This window comes from Tachysurus vachellii, chromosome 12 (assembly GCF_030014155.1).
Source record: "Tachysurus vachellii isolate PV-2020 chromosome 12, HZAU_Pvac_v1, whole genome shotgun sequence".
Lineage (NCBI taxonomy): Eukaryota > Metazoa > Chordata > Actinopteri > Siluriformes > Bagridae > Tachysurus > Tachysurus vachellii.
Genome location: NC_083471.1, coordinates 4,217,519 through 4,236,413, shown reverse-complemented (window position 1 = coordinate 4,236,413; position 18,895 = coordinate 4,217,519). Strand labels below are relative to the sequence as shown.

Here is an 18,895-nt window from a genome sequence, read left to right as displayed (position 1 = left end):
TACTTCTTTTATATATTATAGGGGTGTGAATCATTTTAAAATCAGTGTTTAAGCAGAGAAAATGTATTTAATATTTGATATGAGCAAATAAGTAAACAAACAAACCTTTATTTATGTGTAGTGTACTGTATATATCATGGAAAACCTCTTAACTAATTTTGTGTAATGTTGTTTCAGAGACTGTTGAAAACTAGTCCTGCCATGGGTTCCCTTTTCGTGTCGTCTCAGAGGATTTTCTCAAGATTGTTGCCCTTGGCTTCCTGTGAATCTCCTTAGTTAGAGGGTGACACATTGGCATGGTGGGCATCACTGCCATCTTACAGCTCCACGGTCCCCAGTTCTGTCTATGTGGAGATCTACACACTGGGTATGAATGATGCTTTGTGAGAAAGCTTTCAGTAAAACACTATCTGCCCAGATGTTCATGCACACTTCACCATCACACCCTTTTTTTGTCCAGATGTTCACTAAGCACATATTTATATTGATGTTTAAGTGTCCATAATATTTTATACACTATATATTGTGTATGGTGTATATTAGTGTTGTTGGTAACATCCTTATGGTCACACACTTGTCTGTGTATAAACATTACGTAATATGCATTAAAATACACAGTTGATTCATGGCTTGATCCAAAATAGCTCTGTTATTGATCTAGGGATCCTACTGAGTGCAATAATGCAAACCCTGCGCGTGCGCTTGTGTAGGGAACAGCACGTGGTTTGAGACAGAGCCGGGGTATTTATCTCCAAACCGAGTGCGGGGAGGGTAATATTTCCTTGTACGTGTAGTATGGGACTGTAACACTTGCGCCAGGGAAGCGTAACCGTTTTTAGTTCACATTTCAGTTCACTGTGCACTTGTTTAAATCCAGGATTATTTCACGCGTTTTGATGAAGGCGCCATGCGCGCGGACCTGCTCGCGCTGCTGTGTGTGGTGATGCTGGGCGCGTGCGGCACACAGGTTCTAACCAGGGGACTGAAACTTCACACCTGCAGGAAGCTCAGGTAAGAAGGACAGTCACGTGCACTGTCTCAATAAACAGTGTTAATTATACAGAGTCAGAGCACAAGGAAGGTTAACTTTCTGGATTAATTACAGTTCCTAAACGTGCCCTGGTTTAAACATCACCATATATATACTGTGTGTGTGTGTGTGTGTGTGTGTGTATATATATATATATATATATATATATATATATACACACATCACCATGCTCACTGCATGCTACATTAAAAAAAATCATAATTAATTTTATATTGTATATAATATATATATATTGTAATCGTGTGTGTGTATATATATATATATATATATATACACACACACACACATCACCATACTCACTGTATGCTCTATATATATATATTTTTTTTTTTTTTTTTTTTTTAATGTAGCATACAGTGAGCATGGTGATGTGTGTATATATATATTTTACATATATTCATTTTTAATCTTTAGCTTTCTATTCTTTTACATACTGCACTGACTCCTGTTAATCTAAATTACAAGACAAAGATTTATGTATTATTTCTAAGTGAAATTGAATTAACACTTTAACATTTTCTGTACTTATTGTTTTGTCTTCATGTTTTGTCACAATGATCTTATTCTTGAACTCTCATTTATTCTGTCGTCTATTCATAATCGTCGATTGTGTAGAAACCATTATTTAGTTTTTCAGTGAAACCTTTCTAGTGTCTAGTTCGATCTAAAACAGGTGAGGTGCAGCTTTCTTCCAAACAACCTGGTCATTACTTTAAAGCTAACTTTCTTTCTTTTTCTTCCTTTTTTGTTCCATCTTTTCTTGTTGCCTAACTACAGGAACTCGTTTAAATAGATTTAGAAATGTAGAGCCATTAATTATCCAGAAAATGTTTGTGGAAATTATTTTTCTATGCAATGTGTTTTGCAAGTCTTCTGATTGGACCTGAGTGGTGCCCTGTGTGTAGATGACTTTTGTGTGTGTTATTGCAATAGACGTTGTGCTGTAGGTTTGTGAAAATAAGCTTATGAAAATGTGAATTTAGTGACAGCTGAGAGTGAAGGTTAATCTGGGCAGATATGTTATGTGTGATGTATAATGTTGTGTTGGGCTCATGCTTTTAATTAATTGATAAATTAACTAAATACTAAACACTCACAAGCTGTGTGTGCTTGTGTATGTGTGTGTGTTTGTGTACTTGTGTGTGCTTGTGTGTGTATGTGTGTGTATGCGCATGTACCATCCAAAGCGCTTTACCTACACAAGAAGCCAAATCAATCAGCCAAATGAATGTCACCTGAAAGCAGAGAAATAATGAGTGAAACACTTCTCTGATTAAACATCTACCCTCGTTCCTGTACATCCGGTCTAACATCTCCATGCTCTGGCATTTTATGTGAAAATGTACACATTAAACCCATTTAAAATTTCCTAAAGTGCTTTAAATGGCCACATAATGTTGGTTTAATTCCAGCACGATTCCATGTATCTACATCTGGATTATAATTTGAGATTCACAGCGCTGTTGAATTCTTGAATCTGATTGGTCAGAAGGTGTTGATTCATTTCCTCTGACTCAGACGTTTGTATCAGTGTGCGTTTTATAATATTGTATCGTTTCTATAGTAACAGGGAACGCTCCAAAGATAAAGATATCGTAAAATGTGCTAGTTTTTACGAAACAAAGGCAATGCAGGTTAAATGGGTTGTGGAGAACATCACCGTACTGATACTGTACTTAACACTGGTTTGCTTACTGGACTTGAGGCTTTGTGGTTCGATGCTACAGTATTTGGCATGGTTTATTTTCTATGCATTAATCTGACGTGACATGTGAACATCGACTATGAACCGTATTTATTCATTCCTAAGTGACTGTTTGTACGTACAGTATCCTAACCTGGGAACAGTGTCTGTCCATATGCACATCAGATAAACTTGTGCAGGAGTTTCACTCGCTGGCCCCTTTATTAGGAATAACCAGTCAGTGTATTAAATCATGTAAATATAAGTCAAGAGCTTTAATTCATGAGAAAATCTCACGATACAGTGAATACGTCCGAATACCACACCGTCACATTCAAAGGATTCAGGTATCACAATGCAGATAACAATTTTCCAAATACGCTCGGACGAGTTTGGTGTTTTTCACAAAAGCCGTAACATCAAACATCATAAAAGTGATATGGAAATGCAGTGTGACAGAAAATGTGAGCCTCTGCAGGGCCGCGTGAGACGGAAAAGACGTGATATGAGATCTTGTGTGACAAGCTCGTAGTTCTGAATGCAGCGAAGCGCTGAGAGCAGTATCACTCAAGAGCGAACAAAGAATGCACGCATGCATGAGAGCGGGAGAGTGTGTTCATGCATGTGTGTGTGTGTGTGTGTTCATGTGTGTGTGTGTGGGTGACATTATATAACTCTTCTGTATTAATCTTAGTTCATTGGGGTTTCCATTCACGTGTTTTATTTGCATTATGAATCTGTGTGTACGTGTTCAACACCATATGCTGAAATTCTGTTTGTTTGGGTTTTTTTTCCCATAATAAGACTTTCTCTTTAATACGATTAAACCACAGCATATTCAGAGGTGACTCGTGTCTTCAGATGGCAGATTAATCTAGCGCTAGGAAAATGAGGACTCATCTGATTTTCATTAACCTGACCATATTCTGTTCTTGTATAATACCTCTGGCCTGGTCACAATCTTTTCTCTCTCTCTCTCTCTCTCTCTCTCTCTTTCTCTCAATCTATTCTGTAAATGTTGGATTCGGGTGGATTTGAAAAGGTCACAAGCCTCATAATCACCTGTGACATCTAGGGAGAAAACTTCAATATCTTTCATTAATTCTGACCTTCAGGGGTGAATTTCTGCTCTAGAGTCGCACAGTTGATCACAAATGGAACGATTCTCACTTTAACACACTTTTCTAGTTCACTTTTCAGGAAACGTTTCCTAACCATGGAATGTTGTATGTATATATATATATTATTTTTTTAAAAACGTCTAACGTTTTCTTACGTATTGTAAAAGTGGTGAAATAAACTCACCGTCTCCATAAAGTCACCAGATTTTAATTTGTTGATGCTTCGGATATTTCTTGAGTGTGGTGTCGGTTGTGCTGGTTTGAGTTTTACAGAAACTGCTGATTTTCACACAACAGTCTCTAGAGTTTACATGCAAAAGAATGATGCAAAAGAAAGAAAGAAAAAAGAAAGAGAGAGAGAGAGAGAGAGAGAGTTCAGCACTTTGTGAATGATAAAGCACAGAAGACAACCACCATATTTTACACAACGCAATTTATTCAAGCTGACAGGAAATCTAAGGTCATTTAAATGATCCACTCTACAACAAAGCAGCTCAGAACACACATCCTTGTACCTTGAGGTGGATGAATTATGACAGAGGAGAACCACAGTGGGTTCAAGAAAAGGAATCTGATGTTTTAAAGACAAAAGATCACCGAAACTGGACAATCTTTAGCTGCAGAGATTTGGTGAGGAAAAATCTCCATATTAGCAATTCAGAGAGATTCAACAGTGTTATCGTGCAAGATGAATTTAACCGTGTAACGATTTCTGAATGAAGTCCAGCCATATTCGATGTACCAAAGACGTCATTTCATGAAACTCGCCCATTAAAGTCTTTCACATACGTAGCAAAAACAAAACAAAACTATATTTGTAAAGTTCGTCGTGACAAACTTTGATGTTGGCTTTGACGATGCAAGTATTCGCAAAGGCCGGTGCTTTTTGGAGGCGAGTGGACATAAGGGTCAGTGTTACTTTTGGAAGCAAGTAGACAGAAAGCTAGGGTGCCAATACATTTGGAGGTAAGTGTAGACGAGCGTGTGATGTCATCCGAATACTCTTGAGGAAGTTCTCCTCATTGTGCTGAGTGTTTTGATACAGTATGTCACAAGTCCGTGTTGTGCTAATTTTTAATTTTCACGTGACATCACGTAATGTCATGTGACGTCACGTGATATCATCAGAATACCTGTGAGGGAGTTCCCCTCATTGTTCTGAGTGTTTTGATATGTCACATGTCCTTGTTATAAAAAGATTTTTGATTTTGCATATTTTGGGGGCGGGGCTGCGGGACAACTGAAAGGCCAGTCGGTACACCAGCTTTGTTCAGAGTATCACCCTAAAGGAGCTGGTCGAGTTTGGTGTAGATAGTTCAAAAGCTTGACGAGTTATAAACCTCCGAAGTTTATAATGGGCGTCTATGGGGAAAAAAGGCCAATTTGAGACCTGGTACCGGAAGTACCGGTACTCAGATCACTTATAAAAGTAATAGCAACAAACTTCAGACCAGGGTCTACAACATGTCTGAATTTGGTGCTAGGAGGAGTTATTACTCTTGATAAATTTTTGTCTAAGCTTAAATAGGAAAACAGAATGTTGGCTTCTACAAAGCGACATAATAAGTAAAACCAGGCAATATTACTGTCGTATTTACTTTGTTGTAGATCCCGGAGAGATGCTACAAGACCAGAGGGACGATTGCACAAATCTGGAAGGTTAATCTCTTATGTTTTATAGTTTTACAGCAGTTACTTTATCAAATTGGGTAAATTTCCTTTCGTTATTTCAAACCAGATTAAAAAAAAAAAAAAAGAAGCTGAAACATTTTTTTTTTTAACTCAACAGCATTGTAAAGTTAAATGAGAAGGAGTTTAATGTACCGTTTGTGCTGTGATGCTTTTGACAGATTTTACCTTGTTTATTTCTAATTATTTCTGATTTGATCCTGGTTGAAGTCTCGTCCTGAAAAGGAGCCCCGACATCACCAAGGGCTCGGTGCCGAAATCGGAGCACGTCCTCCGCATAGATGACCACGATTTCACAATGCGGCCTGGATTTGGAGGTAAAATAACAACAAAATATACACAGAAGTGAGTAACAGTCCGGTAAAAGCTGTGCGTCTGAAAAGCCGTTCATATTGGTTTGATTGAGGAGAAATACTATTGGCCAACGCACCTCTGATTATTTTCCCATTTAATCAGACCATGATGTATTGCTGCTTTTATTGTGAGTTTAAAAGGACTCCAAACTAAAGCCATTTATTTACTGAAACAAGCTCAGAGAACATATAAAAATCCCTCTGTATTGTTTACAGGCCCGGCTGTTCCTGTGGGTGTGGACGTGCAGGTTGAAAGCTTGGACACCATCTCTGAAGTGGATATGGTAATAAAATCTGGTTTGGTGTTTTTTTTTTGTGTTACATTGATGACACTAGATTCTAATAATACACAGTTTTCAGGTTAATGCACTTATTTTTATATGCAAGTCAGTCAAAGCCAGAAATGAGAGTTAAAATTCTCACTCACTCACTCACTCACTTACTCATCTTCTACCGCTTATCCGAACTACCTCGGGTCACGGGGAGCCTGTGCCTATCTCAGGCGTCATCGGGGCATCAAGGCAGGATACACCCTGGAAGGAGTGCCAACCCATCACAGGGCACACACACACACACTCTCTCATTCACTCACGCAATCACACACTACGGACAATTTTCCAGAGATGCCAATCAACCTACCATGTTGAGGAGGAAACCGGAGTACCCGGAGGAAACCCCCGAGGCACGGGGAGAACATGCAAACTCCACACACACAAGGCGGAGGCGGGAATCGAACCCCCAACCCTGGAGGTGTGAGGCGAACGTACTAACCACTAAGCCACCGTGCCCCCAGAGTTAAAATTTAAAATTTAAAAAAAAAAAAAAAAGGAAATGCGTCCTCCATGCTAGATTTTTCTTTGTTCCAAGCCTGGATTAATAAAAAATGTACTGAAGCTGCTGTTATTGTGTGTCAGGACTTCACCATGACTCTGTACCTGAGGCACTATTGGAAAGATGAGCGCCTGTCCTTCTCAGGCAAGACCAACCAGAGCATGACTTTCGACAGCCGGTTAGTGAAGAAGATCTGGGTTCCTGACATGTTCTTCGTTCACTCCAAACGCTCCTTCATCCACGACACGACGACGGACAACGTCATGCTCAGGGTCTATCCGGACGGCAAAGTGCTCTACAGCGTCAGGTAACGAAACGATGCCTCGGTGTTACATTTACAACATTTCACAGATGCCTTTATACACCGAAATTTCTATTAATATGTCCCTTAATTCACAGCAGGTAAAAACTTAAATATTAACTATTACAAAACTATAATTTCTATAACTGTGGCGTGTGGCATAAAGAAATTCAATGCTGAATGTAGACACAATCAAAACAGGCACAAATTCCATTATTTGGCAGCCAGGAAAAAAATTTACAAGCTTTAAACACAAACAATTTCCTTTTTTATCAAAAAAAAAAAAAAAAAAAAAAGTTGCAGATTAGAACCTGAAACAAAAAAAAGCAAGAAATCATCTAAAAAAACAAAACATATAATGAGTGTTCTATAATTTTAATATTAAGATATACTAATTAGTTAATAATTATAGTTATATTAATGTGTAAATATTCAAATAATAATTAATTAACAATAAATAACAATAATAATAATAATATATAACCATATATAATAATATATATATTATTATTAATAATAATAACAAATAATAATATTTACTCACTCACTCACTCATTTTCTACCGCTTATCCGAACTACCTCGGGTCACGGGGAGCCTGTGCCTATCTCAGGCGTCATCGGGCATCAAGGCAGGATACACCCTGGACGGAGTGCCAACCCATCACAGGGCAAATAAATATTTAATTTTCTGCATATTAATTACATAATGTAAGGGAGTTTTTGTTAACCAGCTGATGAAAATCAGCATTATAGAGAAAAGAAATCTGGGTTTGAAGGGAAATTTTCGATGCACTTTGTTGTCTCCTCCTCTTGTCTTCTAACACCGCGGATACTCGATCGCTTTAAAACAAACAAAGCGTTTTGAGTAACTATCAGAGAGCTGAAATCACGGTCCACACCATAATCAGAAGAACGTAATCACTGCTGGAAGAACCGCAGCATGTTTAAAGCTCTTATAATCTCCCAGGCAATGGCAATGGATTGTCAGTGGGTTTAGTGCTTCCCCTAGATGTGATGTCACCCTTTAACTCCGGTATTATTTGATTCATCACAGCTCACATTAGTTAAATCTCCACAATACAGGACATGCACGGTGGTAATACTGCTTCTGTTCCAGGAATTGTGGGGCGTGCAGATGTGAGGCCATGTGACCGACATGTGGGAAAGACAAATCTAGCTCATCGACGAGGGGTTAATCTCCAACCCGCTACTGAAGCTGGGTCACGTTCACTCACACCAACCACAGCCGGGCGTTTCCAAACCTCCGTATAAAGAAAAATTAAGTAGCTAAGAAACTGTGGAACGTTTACAGGGGAAAAGTCTGAAACGTCATGACTTGTTGACTGTAATCTTTACACCATGCCACGTGGAATACGTAAAATATTTTTCAACACTTTATCATTTATCATTTTTAATAAATGATAGATTTTGATTCTTAAAAAAAAACCTCGGCTTCAAACGCAACGCTATATAAGTCTATATAATTAATAATCACTGTTATGTACAGCAGCATTAAACATTAAACTGTTCTCTCTTTACTTAACCTTTTTTTTGTTAATAAGACAAAAAAACACAGTTACTTACTGTATCAAGCCTTCCATCTTAAAGGTGCGGTGCACGATGTTTGAAAGCCGATGTTGACATTTGAAATCACCAAAACAAACACGCCCCTAACCCAAATGGGTGTCACCCCTGTTTTATAGCTCCGCCCCACACGTACATACGTAACCCAGGCAACTATTATGGCGGAACCTGTTGGGGCGGCTGGCCGAGGGGATGTGTTTATCAGTAAATGAACACAATGAGTAATACTATGTTAATACAGATGTGTTTTTGTAGTACTGTGTGTTGTACCATGAAAGGTTTAGCTCCGTTTCACGCAGAAGACATTCAGTTCTCTCCAGTGCTGGAAAGCTGATCCTATATTTACACGGGTCCTGGTTCTTGCCTTATCGTAAGCCTTATTTCGCTTTTCGTTTTTTTCCACCATGTCAATGTTTCAATCGCTTTGTGCTAATGTCACACATGCGCACTGAACACTCTCTCTGCCATATATTGACAAGACACGCCCCTTTCTGCTAATGTCACACATGCGCACTGAACACTCTCTCTGCCATATATTGACAAGACACGCCCCTTTCTGCTAATGTCAGACATGCGACTGAACACTCTCTCTGCCATATATTGACAAGACACGCCCCTTTCTGCTAATGTCAGACATGTGACTGAACACTCTCTCTGCCATATATTGACAAGACACGCCCCTTTCTGCTAATGTCAGACATGTGACTGAACACTCTCTCTGCCATATATTGACAAGACACGCCCCTTTCTGCTAATGTCAGACATGCGACTGAACACTCTCTCTGCCACATATTGACAAGACACGCCCCTTTCTGCTAATGTCAGACATGTGACTGAACACTCTCTCTGCCATATATTGACAAGACACGCCCCTTTCTGCTAATGTCAGACATGCGACTGAACACTCTCTCTGCCACATATTGACAAGACACGCCCCTTTCTGCTAATGTCAGACATGCGCACTGAACACTCTCTCTGCCACATATTGACAAGACACGCCCCTTTCTGCTAATGTCAGACATGCGACTGAACACTCTCTCTGCCGCATATTGACAAGACACGCCCCTTTCTGCTAATGTCAGACATGCGCACTGAACACTCTCTCTGCCACATATTGACAAGACACGCCCCTTTCTGCTAATGTCAGACATGCGACTGAACACTCCCTCCGCCGCATATTGACAAGACACGCCCCTTTCTGCTAATGTCAGACATGCGACTGAACACTCTCTCTGCCGCATATTGACAAGACACGCCCCTTTCTGCTAATGTCAGACATGTGCACTGAACACTCTCTCTGCCGCATATTGACAAGACACGCCCCTTTCTGCTAATGTCAGACATGCGACTGAACACTCTCTCTGCCGCATATTGACAAGACACGCCCCTTTCTGCTAATGTCAGACATGTGCACTGAACACTCTCTCTGCCGCATATTGACAAGACACGCCCCTTTCTGCTAATGTCACACATGCGCACTGAACACTCTCTCTGCCATATATTGACAAGACACGCCCCTTTCTGCTAATGTCAGACATGCGCACTGAACACTCTCTCTGCCACATATTGACAAGACACGCCCCTTTCTGCTAATGTCAGACATGCGACTGAACACTCCCTCCGCCGCATATTGACAAGACACGCCCCTTTCTGCTAATGTCAGACATGCGACTGAACACTCCCTCCGCCGCATATTGACAAGACACGCCCCTTTCTGCTAATGTCAGACATGCGACTGAACACTCCCTCCGCCGCATATTGACAAGACACGTCCCTTTCTGCTAATGTCAGACATGCGACTGAACACTCTCTCTGCCGCATATTGACAAGACACGCCCCTTTCTGCTAATGTCAGACATGTGCACTGAACACTCTCTCTGCCGCATATTGACAAGACACGCCCCTTTCTGCTAATGTCAGACATGCGCACTGAACACTCTCTCTGCCACATATTGACAAGACACGCCCCTTTCTGCTAATGTCAGACATGCGACTGAACACTCCCTCCGCCGCATATTGACAAGACACGCCCCTTTCTGCTAATGTCAGACATGCGACTGAACACTCTCTCTGCCGCATATTGACAAGACACGCCCCTTTCTGCTAATGTCAGACATGCGACTGAACACTCTCTCTGCCGCATATTGACAAGACACGCCCCTTTCTGCTAATGTCAGACATGTGCACTGAACACTCTCTCTGCCGCATATTGACAAGACACGCCCCTTTCTGCTAATGTCACACATGCGCACTGAACACTCTCTCTGCCACATATTGACAAGACACGCCCCTTTCTGCTAATGTCAGACATGTGCACTGAACACTCTCTCTGCCGCATATTGACAAGACACGCCCCTTTCTGCTAATGTCAGACATGCGACTGAACACTCTCTCTGCCGCATATTGACAAGACACGCCCCTTTCTGCTAATGTCAGACATGTGCACTGAACACTCTCTCTGCCGCATATTGACAAGACACGCCCCTTTCTGCTAATGTCAGACATGCGACTGAACACTCTCTCTGCCGCATATTGACAAGACACGCCCCTTTCTGCTAATGTCAGACATGCGCACTGAACACTCTCTCTGCCACATATTGACAAGACACGCCCCTTTCTGCTAATGTCAGACATGCGACTGAACACTCCCTCCGCCGCATATTGACAAGACACGCCCCTTTCTGCTAATGTCAGACATGCGACTGAACACTCTCTCTGCCGCATATTGACAAGACACGCCCCTTTCTGCTAATGTCAGACATGCGACTGAACACTCTCTCTGCCGCATATTGACAAGACACGCCCCTTTCTGCTAATGTCAGACATGTGCACTGAACACTCTCTCTGCCGCATATTGACAAGACACGCCCCTTTCTGCTAATGTCACACATGCGCACTGAACACTCTCTCTGCCACATATTGACAAGACACGCCCCTTTCTGCTAATGTCAGACATGTGCACTGAACACTCTCTCTGCCGCATATTGACAAGACACGCCCCTTTCTGCTAATGTCAGACATGCGACTGAACACTCTCTCTGCCGCATATTGACAAGACACGCCCCTTTCTGCTAATGTCAGACATGTGCACTGAACACTCTCTCTGCCGCATATTGACAAGACACGCCCCTTTCTGCTAATGTCAGACATGCGACTGAACACTCTCTCTGCCGCATATTGACAAGACACGCCCCTTTCTGCGAATGTCAGACATGTGCACTGAACACTCTCTCTGCCGCATATTGACAAGACACGCCCCTTTCTGCTAATGTCAGACATGTGCACTGAACACTCTCTCTGCCGCATATTGACAAGACACGCCCCTTTCTGCTAATGTCAGACATGCGACTGAACACTCTCTCTGCCGCATATTGACAAGACACGCCCCTTTCTGCTAATGTCAGACATGTGCACTGAACACTCTCTCTGCCGCATATTGACAAGACACGCCCCTTTCTGCTAATGTCAGACATGTGCACTGAACACTCTCTCTGCCGCATATTGACAAGACACGCCCCTTTCTGCTAATGTCAGACATGTGCACTGAACACTCTCTCTGCCGCATATTGACAAGACACGCCCCTTTCTGCTAATTGGCTACACGTTTGTTTTGTTTGTCGGCCCGACTCGGTTTTCTGAAGCATTTCTCAAACAACGTGCACCCCACCTTTAAAGACTTTCGCGTGTTGCCGAACTTCATTCACAGCTTTATTGCCGATTGGTACAAAGAGCTAACGTTCGAAACTCTGCTAATGAAACGTCTCCTCGGGTAAAACATCACCGTATCAAGAATTACACACGGTTTTAACATCCGTGTGTGTGGAGTGTGTTTAGAAATGATACGCTCGCATTAACATAGAGGTGATTTGGTGCAGAGTCGCTGTTACAGAGAATGAATCGACTCCAACACCAAACAAAAATGAGAATTCAGCAGCGTTACATCAAAAAAGACATTATTAGAGATTAGAAAAATGTTCATGTAATAATTATGAATTAATATTTAAATCTATAAATGCAGAATGTTGTATTCTCATTGTTTATATAGGGGTGTGTGTGTGTGTGTGTGTGTGTGTGTGTGTGTGTGTGTGTGTGTGTGTGTGTGTGATACTCTCAGGGTCACCGTTACAGCTATGTGTAACATGGACCTCAGCCACTTTCCTCTTGATACTCAGACTTGTTCATTGGAGATCGAAAGCTGTGAGCATCTGTGCCTTTATTCTGTAACTCAAACTCGATCATATTTTGTGCAAAACTGATTAAAAATGTCCAGTAATTTAAAGTGTGAAAGCCAGTAGATGAAAGAGTTAAATTCAGTCCTTCAAAATTGTAAACACATGATATTTATTTACTTCTTAAATTTCTTTTCAAGGCTAGCTTAATAAGGTTCTAGACTTTTAGTTCTGAACCATTCCTGCTTCTTTATAGACGCGTACACGGACGACGATCTGATGCTCTACTGGAAGAAAGGGAACGACTCTCTGAAGACGGATGACAAGATTTCACTCTCTCAGTTCCTCATTCAGGAGTTTCACACTACCTCAAAACTGGCCTTCTACAGCAGCACAGGTAGCGTGTCACACAGCTTAGTGTGTCTGGAAGAAGTAATAATAATAATACTAATATTAATAACAACAGCACTATAACACAATGGTGTCCGACTTCCTTTCGTTATGTGCCACCGGTTACGCTAATGTGACGAGAACTAATATCACCGTCATCGTATGTAAAGCTGATAAAACACATCTGATACATCCATCATCGTCCTTGTCAAGAAGAGGCAGAAGTGCTTTCAGTGTTGCTAATCGTATTATTGTTAAATAAGGCTTCCAGGTCTAGCAGGAAGAAGAAGAAGAAGAAGAAGAAGAGGAAGAAGAAAAAGAAAAAGAAACAGAAGAAGAAGAAAAAGAAAAAGAAACAGAAGAAGAAGAGGAAGAAGAAGAAAAAGAAACAGAAGAAGAAGAGGAAGAAGAAGAAAAAGAAACAGAAGAAGAAGAGGAAGAAGAAAAAGAAACAGAAGAAGAAGAAAAAGAAACAGAAGAAGAAGAGGAAGAAAAAGAAACAGAAGAAGAAGAGGAAGAAGAAGAGAAAGAAACAGAAGAAGAAGAAAAAGAAACAAAAGAAGAAGAAGAGGAAGAAGAAGAAAAAGAAACAGAAGAAGAAAAAGAAACAGAAGAAGAAGAAAAAAAACAGAAGAAGAGGAAAAAGAAACAGAAGAAGAAGAAGAAGAAGAAACAGAAGAAGAGGAAAAAGAAACAGAAGAAGAGGAAAAAGAAACAGAAGAAGAAGAAAAAGAAACAGAAGAAGAAGAAAAAGAAACAGAAGAAGAAGAAAAAAAAACAGAAGAGGAAAAAGAAACAGAAGAAGAAGAAGAAGAAGAAGAAACAGAAGAAGAGGAAAAAGAAACAGAAGAAGAAGAAAAAGAAACAGAAGAAGAAGAAAAAAAAACAGAAGAGGAAAAAGAAACAGAAGAAGAAGAAGAAGAAGAAACAGAAGAAGAGGAAAAAGAAACAGAAGAGGAAAAAGAAACAGAAGAAAAAGAAAAAGAAACAGAAGAAGAAAAAGAAACAGAAGAGGAAAAAGAAACAGAAGAAGAAGAAGAAACAGAAGAAAAAGAAACAGAAGAAGAAGAAGAAGAAGAAGAAACAGAAGAAGAGGAAAAAGAAACAGAAGAAGAAGAAAAAGAAACAGAAGAAGAAGAAGAAGAAGAAGAAGAAACAGAAGAAGAGGAAAAAGAAACAGAAGAAGAAGAAAAAGAAACAGAAGAAAAAGAAAAAGAAACAGAAGAAGAGGAAAAAGAAACAGAAGAAAAAGAAACAGAAGAAGAGGAAAAAGAAACAGAAGAAGAGGAAAAAGAAACAGAAGAAAAAGAAACAGAAGAAGAAAAAGAAACAGAAGAAAAAGAAACAGAAGAAAAAGAAACAGAAGAAGAAGAAGAAAGCCTTAATTAGTCACATATACATTTATTACATATGTACAGTTTTGTACAGCCATGACGTGTTACAGAACCAGAAAGATTGCACTGAGGGTCCGTTAATGTGCCGCACAAATTACATCATGGACGCAAAAAAAAAAGAAGTATTTAACACAAGATCTGAGCCCATAGGAATACTGTACTAGCTCTCATGGCGGTGATTCTCCATAAATCCTAATGTGATTGTTTTCCCCTGTCGCATTGTCCTGGTTTTAGGTTCACTTCAAACCGCAGTTCATTTGCGTTCATCATGCATCATCTGAAACGTGAAGCGTGGAGAACACAACCATATGAACTCACCCTAATACTTTTTATTTATTTTTTACTAATTTGGTGCTATTATGTGCAGTAACGTATGGTTTTCCTGCCACTCGTGCTACAATTAATGATGTCATCATTGGCTACAACACACACGCAGGTTACTTTACTTGCTACACACACGGGCACGAGTCCGAGTTGCATTCGTATTCACAGGAATCACGGCACGGTCGTAACCGAGCTCACGCCGCTTCCTACAGGTCGTCTCAGGTTCAGTCGTGCAAACTACCAGTGTGAAAGAAACTGGTCTTTATCCTAGTTTAGTTTTTGACGTGTTTTTTTTATGCACTTAAGAATAAGAACTGTTTCCAGTTTACATTTACACTGACTTTCTGTCTGTTCTCCAGGTTGGTACAACCGTCTGTACATCAACTTCACCCTGAGACGTCACATTTTCTTCTTCCTGCTTCAGACCTACTTTCCTGCTACTCTGATGGTCATGCTGTCCTGGGTGTCCTTCTGGATCGACCGGCGCGCTGTCCCTGCCAGAGTTCCTCTCGGTGAGACACCCTTTCATATTTGATGTCCTTTTTTTTTTTTCATCATTCAAAATACAATCGTATCACACACTAACCTGAACCTTCTCTTATTCTGCCGCTAATATGTTTAACTCGTCCTGTAAAAGGTCAGGCAGAATATGACTAAGCCAACAATGCTGAGATGATGTTCTGTCCTGTCTTGTAGTATTGTTACTGTTCTCCATTTATATATTTGAAATGATGTCGAGGGGGGCACGGTGGCTTAGTGGTTAGCACGTTCGCCTCACACCTCCAGGGTTGGGGGTTCGATTCCCGCCTCCACCTTGTGTGTGTGGAGTTTGCATGTTCTCCCCGTGCCTCGGGGGTTTCCTCCGGGTACTCCGGTTTTCTCCCCCGGTCCAAAGACATGCATGGTAGGTTGATTGGCATCTCTGGAAAATTGTCCATAGTGTGTGAGTGCGTGAGTGAATGAGAGTGTGTGTGTGTCCTGCGATGGGTTTGCACTCCGTCCAGGGTGTATCCTGCCTTGATGCCCGATGATAGGCACAGGCTCCCTGTGACCCGAGGTAGTTCGGATAAGCGGTAGAAAATGAATGAATGAATGAAATTATGTCTATAGTTTCACCAAGTAAAAAAAAAAAAAAACAACATATTGAATTTTTGTTGATTTATTTATATATATGTATATTTTTTGTTATTATTTAGGCATCACCACGGTGCTCACCATGTCCACCATCATCACAGGCGTAAATGCGTCCATGCCCCGAGTGTCCTACATCAAAGCCGTAGACATCTACCTGTGGGTCAGCTTCGTCTTCGTCTTCCTTTCTGTCATCGAGTACGCAGCGGTTAACTATCTGTCCACTCTGCAGGAACGCAGAGAGAGGAAGCTCAGAGAGAAGGTAAGATTAAACCATGTGGTCTTCTGTGTTCAAACTGGTAAAGGTGATTTGAACACAAATATCCTGCATTAAGGATTTTCTTCCTATCGGACACGGTGTTTATTTGGATCATAAGGCAGAGAATTATTTTAATTATTCATTCATTCATTCATCTTCTGCCGCTTATCCGAACTACCTCGGGTCACAGGGAGCCTGTGCCTATCTCAGGCGTCATCGGGCATCAAGGCAGGATACACCCTGGACAGAGTGCCAACCCATCGCAGGGCACACACACACTCTCATTCACTCACGCAATCACACACTACAGACAATTTTCCAGAGATGCCAATCAACCTACCATGCATGTCTTTGGACCGGGGGAGGAAACCGGAGTACCCGGAGGAAACCCCCGAGGCACGGGGAGAACATGGAAACTCCACACACACAAGGTGGAGGCGGGAATCGAACCCACAACCCTGGAGGTGTGAGGAGAACATGCTAACCACTAAGCCACCGTGCCCCTTATTTTAATTAGATGGTCATAATTTATTAATTGGAATTGACTCTCTATTAATTGGCTCTCTATTAAAAAACACTGAGACGTTTATGCAGCTATTTTTATATTTATTTCTGTTCAATGTTTTAATTCTCTAAAAATTATTATTTATTTTTTTTTTTTTTAAACATTATTGGTTCAGATGTGAACTTGTTATTTGTGTTAAATTATTTTGCAGGTAATTTTGTGATTATTTTATGTTGAATAACTTTAATAGAATTTCTTGTGATATCTGAATCATAACTATTTAATAAAAACATAATTAATTTTACGTGCGAAGTCACAACTGTGACACGTTTCTCCCTCTCCAGCTGCCGTGCACGTGCGGGATGTCTCATGCAGGACACGTGATGATGAGCAGCAGCTACAGCGAGATGGACAACATGACTACGGGTCATTACGGTGTGTCTGAGGTGAATGGAGACAAGAGAGAGCACATGCTGGTGCAGTTGGCAATGGACAAGGAGCAGGGCGCTCACGGCCCAGCCGGAAAGTCTCGCGCCTACGGCGTCTGGATCGACACTCACGCCATAGACAAGTACTCACGTGTGATCTTCCCTGGAGCTTACACAGTCTTCAATATCATATACTGGTCCATTTATTCCTAACAGCAGCTGCCGCTCACCTGCTTCATCCAGACAGTGTTTTCATGATGAAGATATTTCCTGATTATTTTCTTGATAACCTGGTCATCTGGAAGAGAGATGTAACAGAATATCAGTGCGTTATTTACAGATAACGTGCTGCAACAGATACAAATACGCACACTGAGTTAGCTTGCTGGCACAGTATTTGTGAGATCAGATGCATTTTGACATTCAGATGCATTTTTGGTGCAGGTTTAAGTCTCACCCACGTTAGGATTGTGTTACATCCCTTTTCTGAAAGAGCCAGGTTTTTCAGATTGGAGAAGAGAAAGAAGAAAAGAAAGGCTTTATTAGTTGTAGTAAAGAGAGATTTTTTCTTTGCATATTCCTTTGGGTCAGAACATTGAGTGAAGGAAGCATATAGTGTTAGGGGCCACGCTCAAGGGCCCAACATTGTGTCAAAGGTGCATTTCCTACACCTTCACTGTAATAGTAAGTTAGTAAATTCTAGGCTTCTTTACTAGGAGGGGATCCCTATGACAATTACAGGGGCCAATACTTTTATTTTCACTTGTGAGGAAAAACCTGACCGAGCACTTTATTAGGAACACCTGTACATTTACATCATGTGTCAGCAGTGCAGTGCATAACATCCTGCACCGATCAACCATCAGGATGGGAAATAAAACATTCATTCATTCATTCATTCATTTTCTACCGCTTATCCGAACTATCTTGGGTCACGTGGAGCCTGTCTCAGGCGTCATCGGGCATCAAGGCAGGATACACCCTGGACGGAGTGCCAATCCATCGCAGGGCACACACACACACACACTCTCATTCACTCACACAGTCACACACTACGGACAATTTTCCACAGATGCCAATCAACCTACCATGCATGTCTTTGGACCGGGAGAGGAAACCGGAGTACCCGGAGAAAACCCCCGAGGCACGGGGAGAACATGCAAACTCCACACACACAAGGCGGAGGTGGGGATCGAACACCCAACCCTGGAGGTGTGAGGCGAACGTGCTAACCACTAAGCCACCGTGACCCCCGGAAATAAAACATCACAAATAAAAATCTTAGTTATTTTGACCATGGCGTGATTGTTGGTACCAGACTGGCTAGTAGGAGTATTTCTGTAACTGGTCAACGGATCTCCATGGATTTTCACCCACAACAGTCTTTAGAGTTTACTCAGAATGGTGCAATAAAGTAAAAAACATTGAGTGAGCAGCAGAAGGAACCACCTCGTTGATGAGAGTTTGGCTTAAAATGTTCCGACAGCTTCAAGGCTACGGTAACTCAGATATTCCCTCTGTACAGTTAGATTGAGCAGAAAATAATCTCAGAATGTACAATACGTCAAAGGCGGATGAACTACAACTTCAGAAGACCAGAAGAATTTGGTGCCACCAGCATGAATCCATGGCCTTGGGTCAATAATCCAGAAGGTGGTGTAATGGTGTGAGGTTTTCTTTC

The 18,895-nt window shown here is 41.1% G+C and overlaps 1 protein-coding gene across 1 annotated transcript; it reads left to right on the top strand.

The window, feature by feature from the left end:
- Positions 1 to 907: 907 nt before the first annotated feature.
- gabrr1 (gamma-aminobutyric acid type A receptor subunit rho1) lies at positions 908 to 17,511 on the top strand. The gene is made up of 10 exons (XM_060883259.1): positions 908 to 1,011; positions 5,465 to 5,515; positions 5,756 to 5,862; positions 6,115 to 6,182; positions 6,813 to 7,036; positions 12,729 to 12,811; positions 13,040 to 13,180; positions 15,251 to 15,403; positions 16,088 to 16,284; positions 17,131 to 17,511. Exons 1-10 carry the CDS (start codon positions 908 to 910, stop codon positions 17,425 to 17,427), a joined length of 1,425 nt encoding a protein of 474 aa, XP_060739242.1. The 3' UTR covers positions 17,428 to 17,511.
- The last annotated feature ends 1,384 nt before the right edge of the window (positions 17,512 to 18,895 follow it).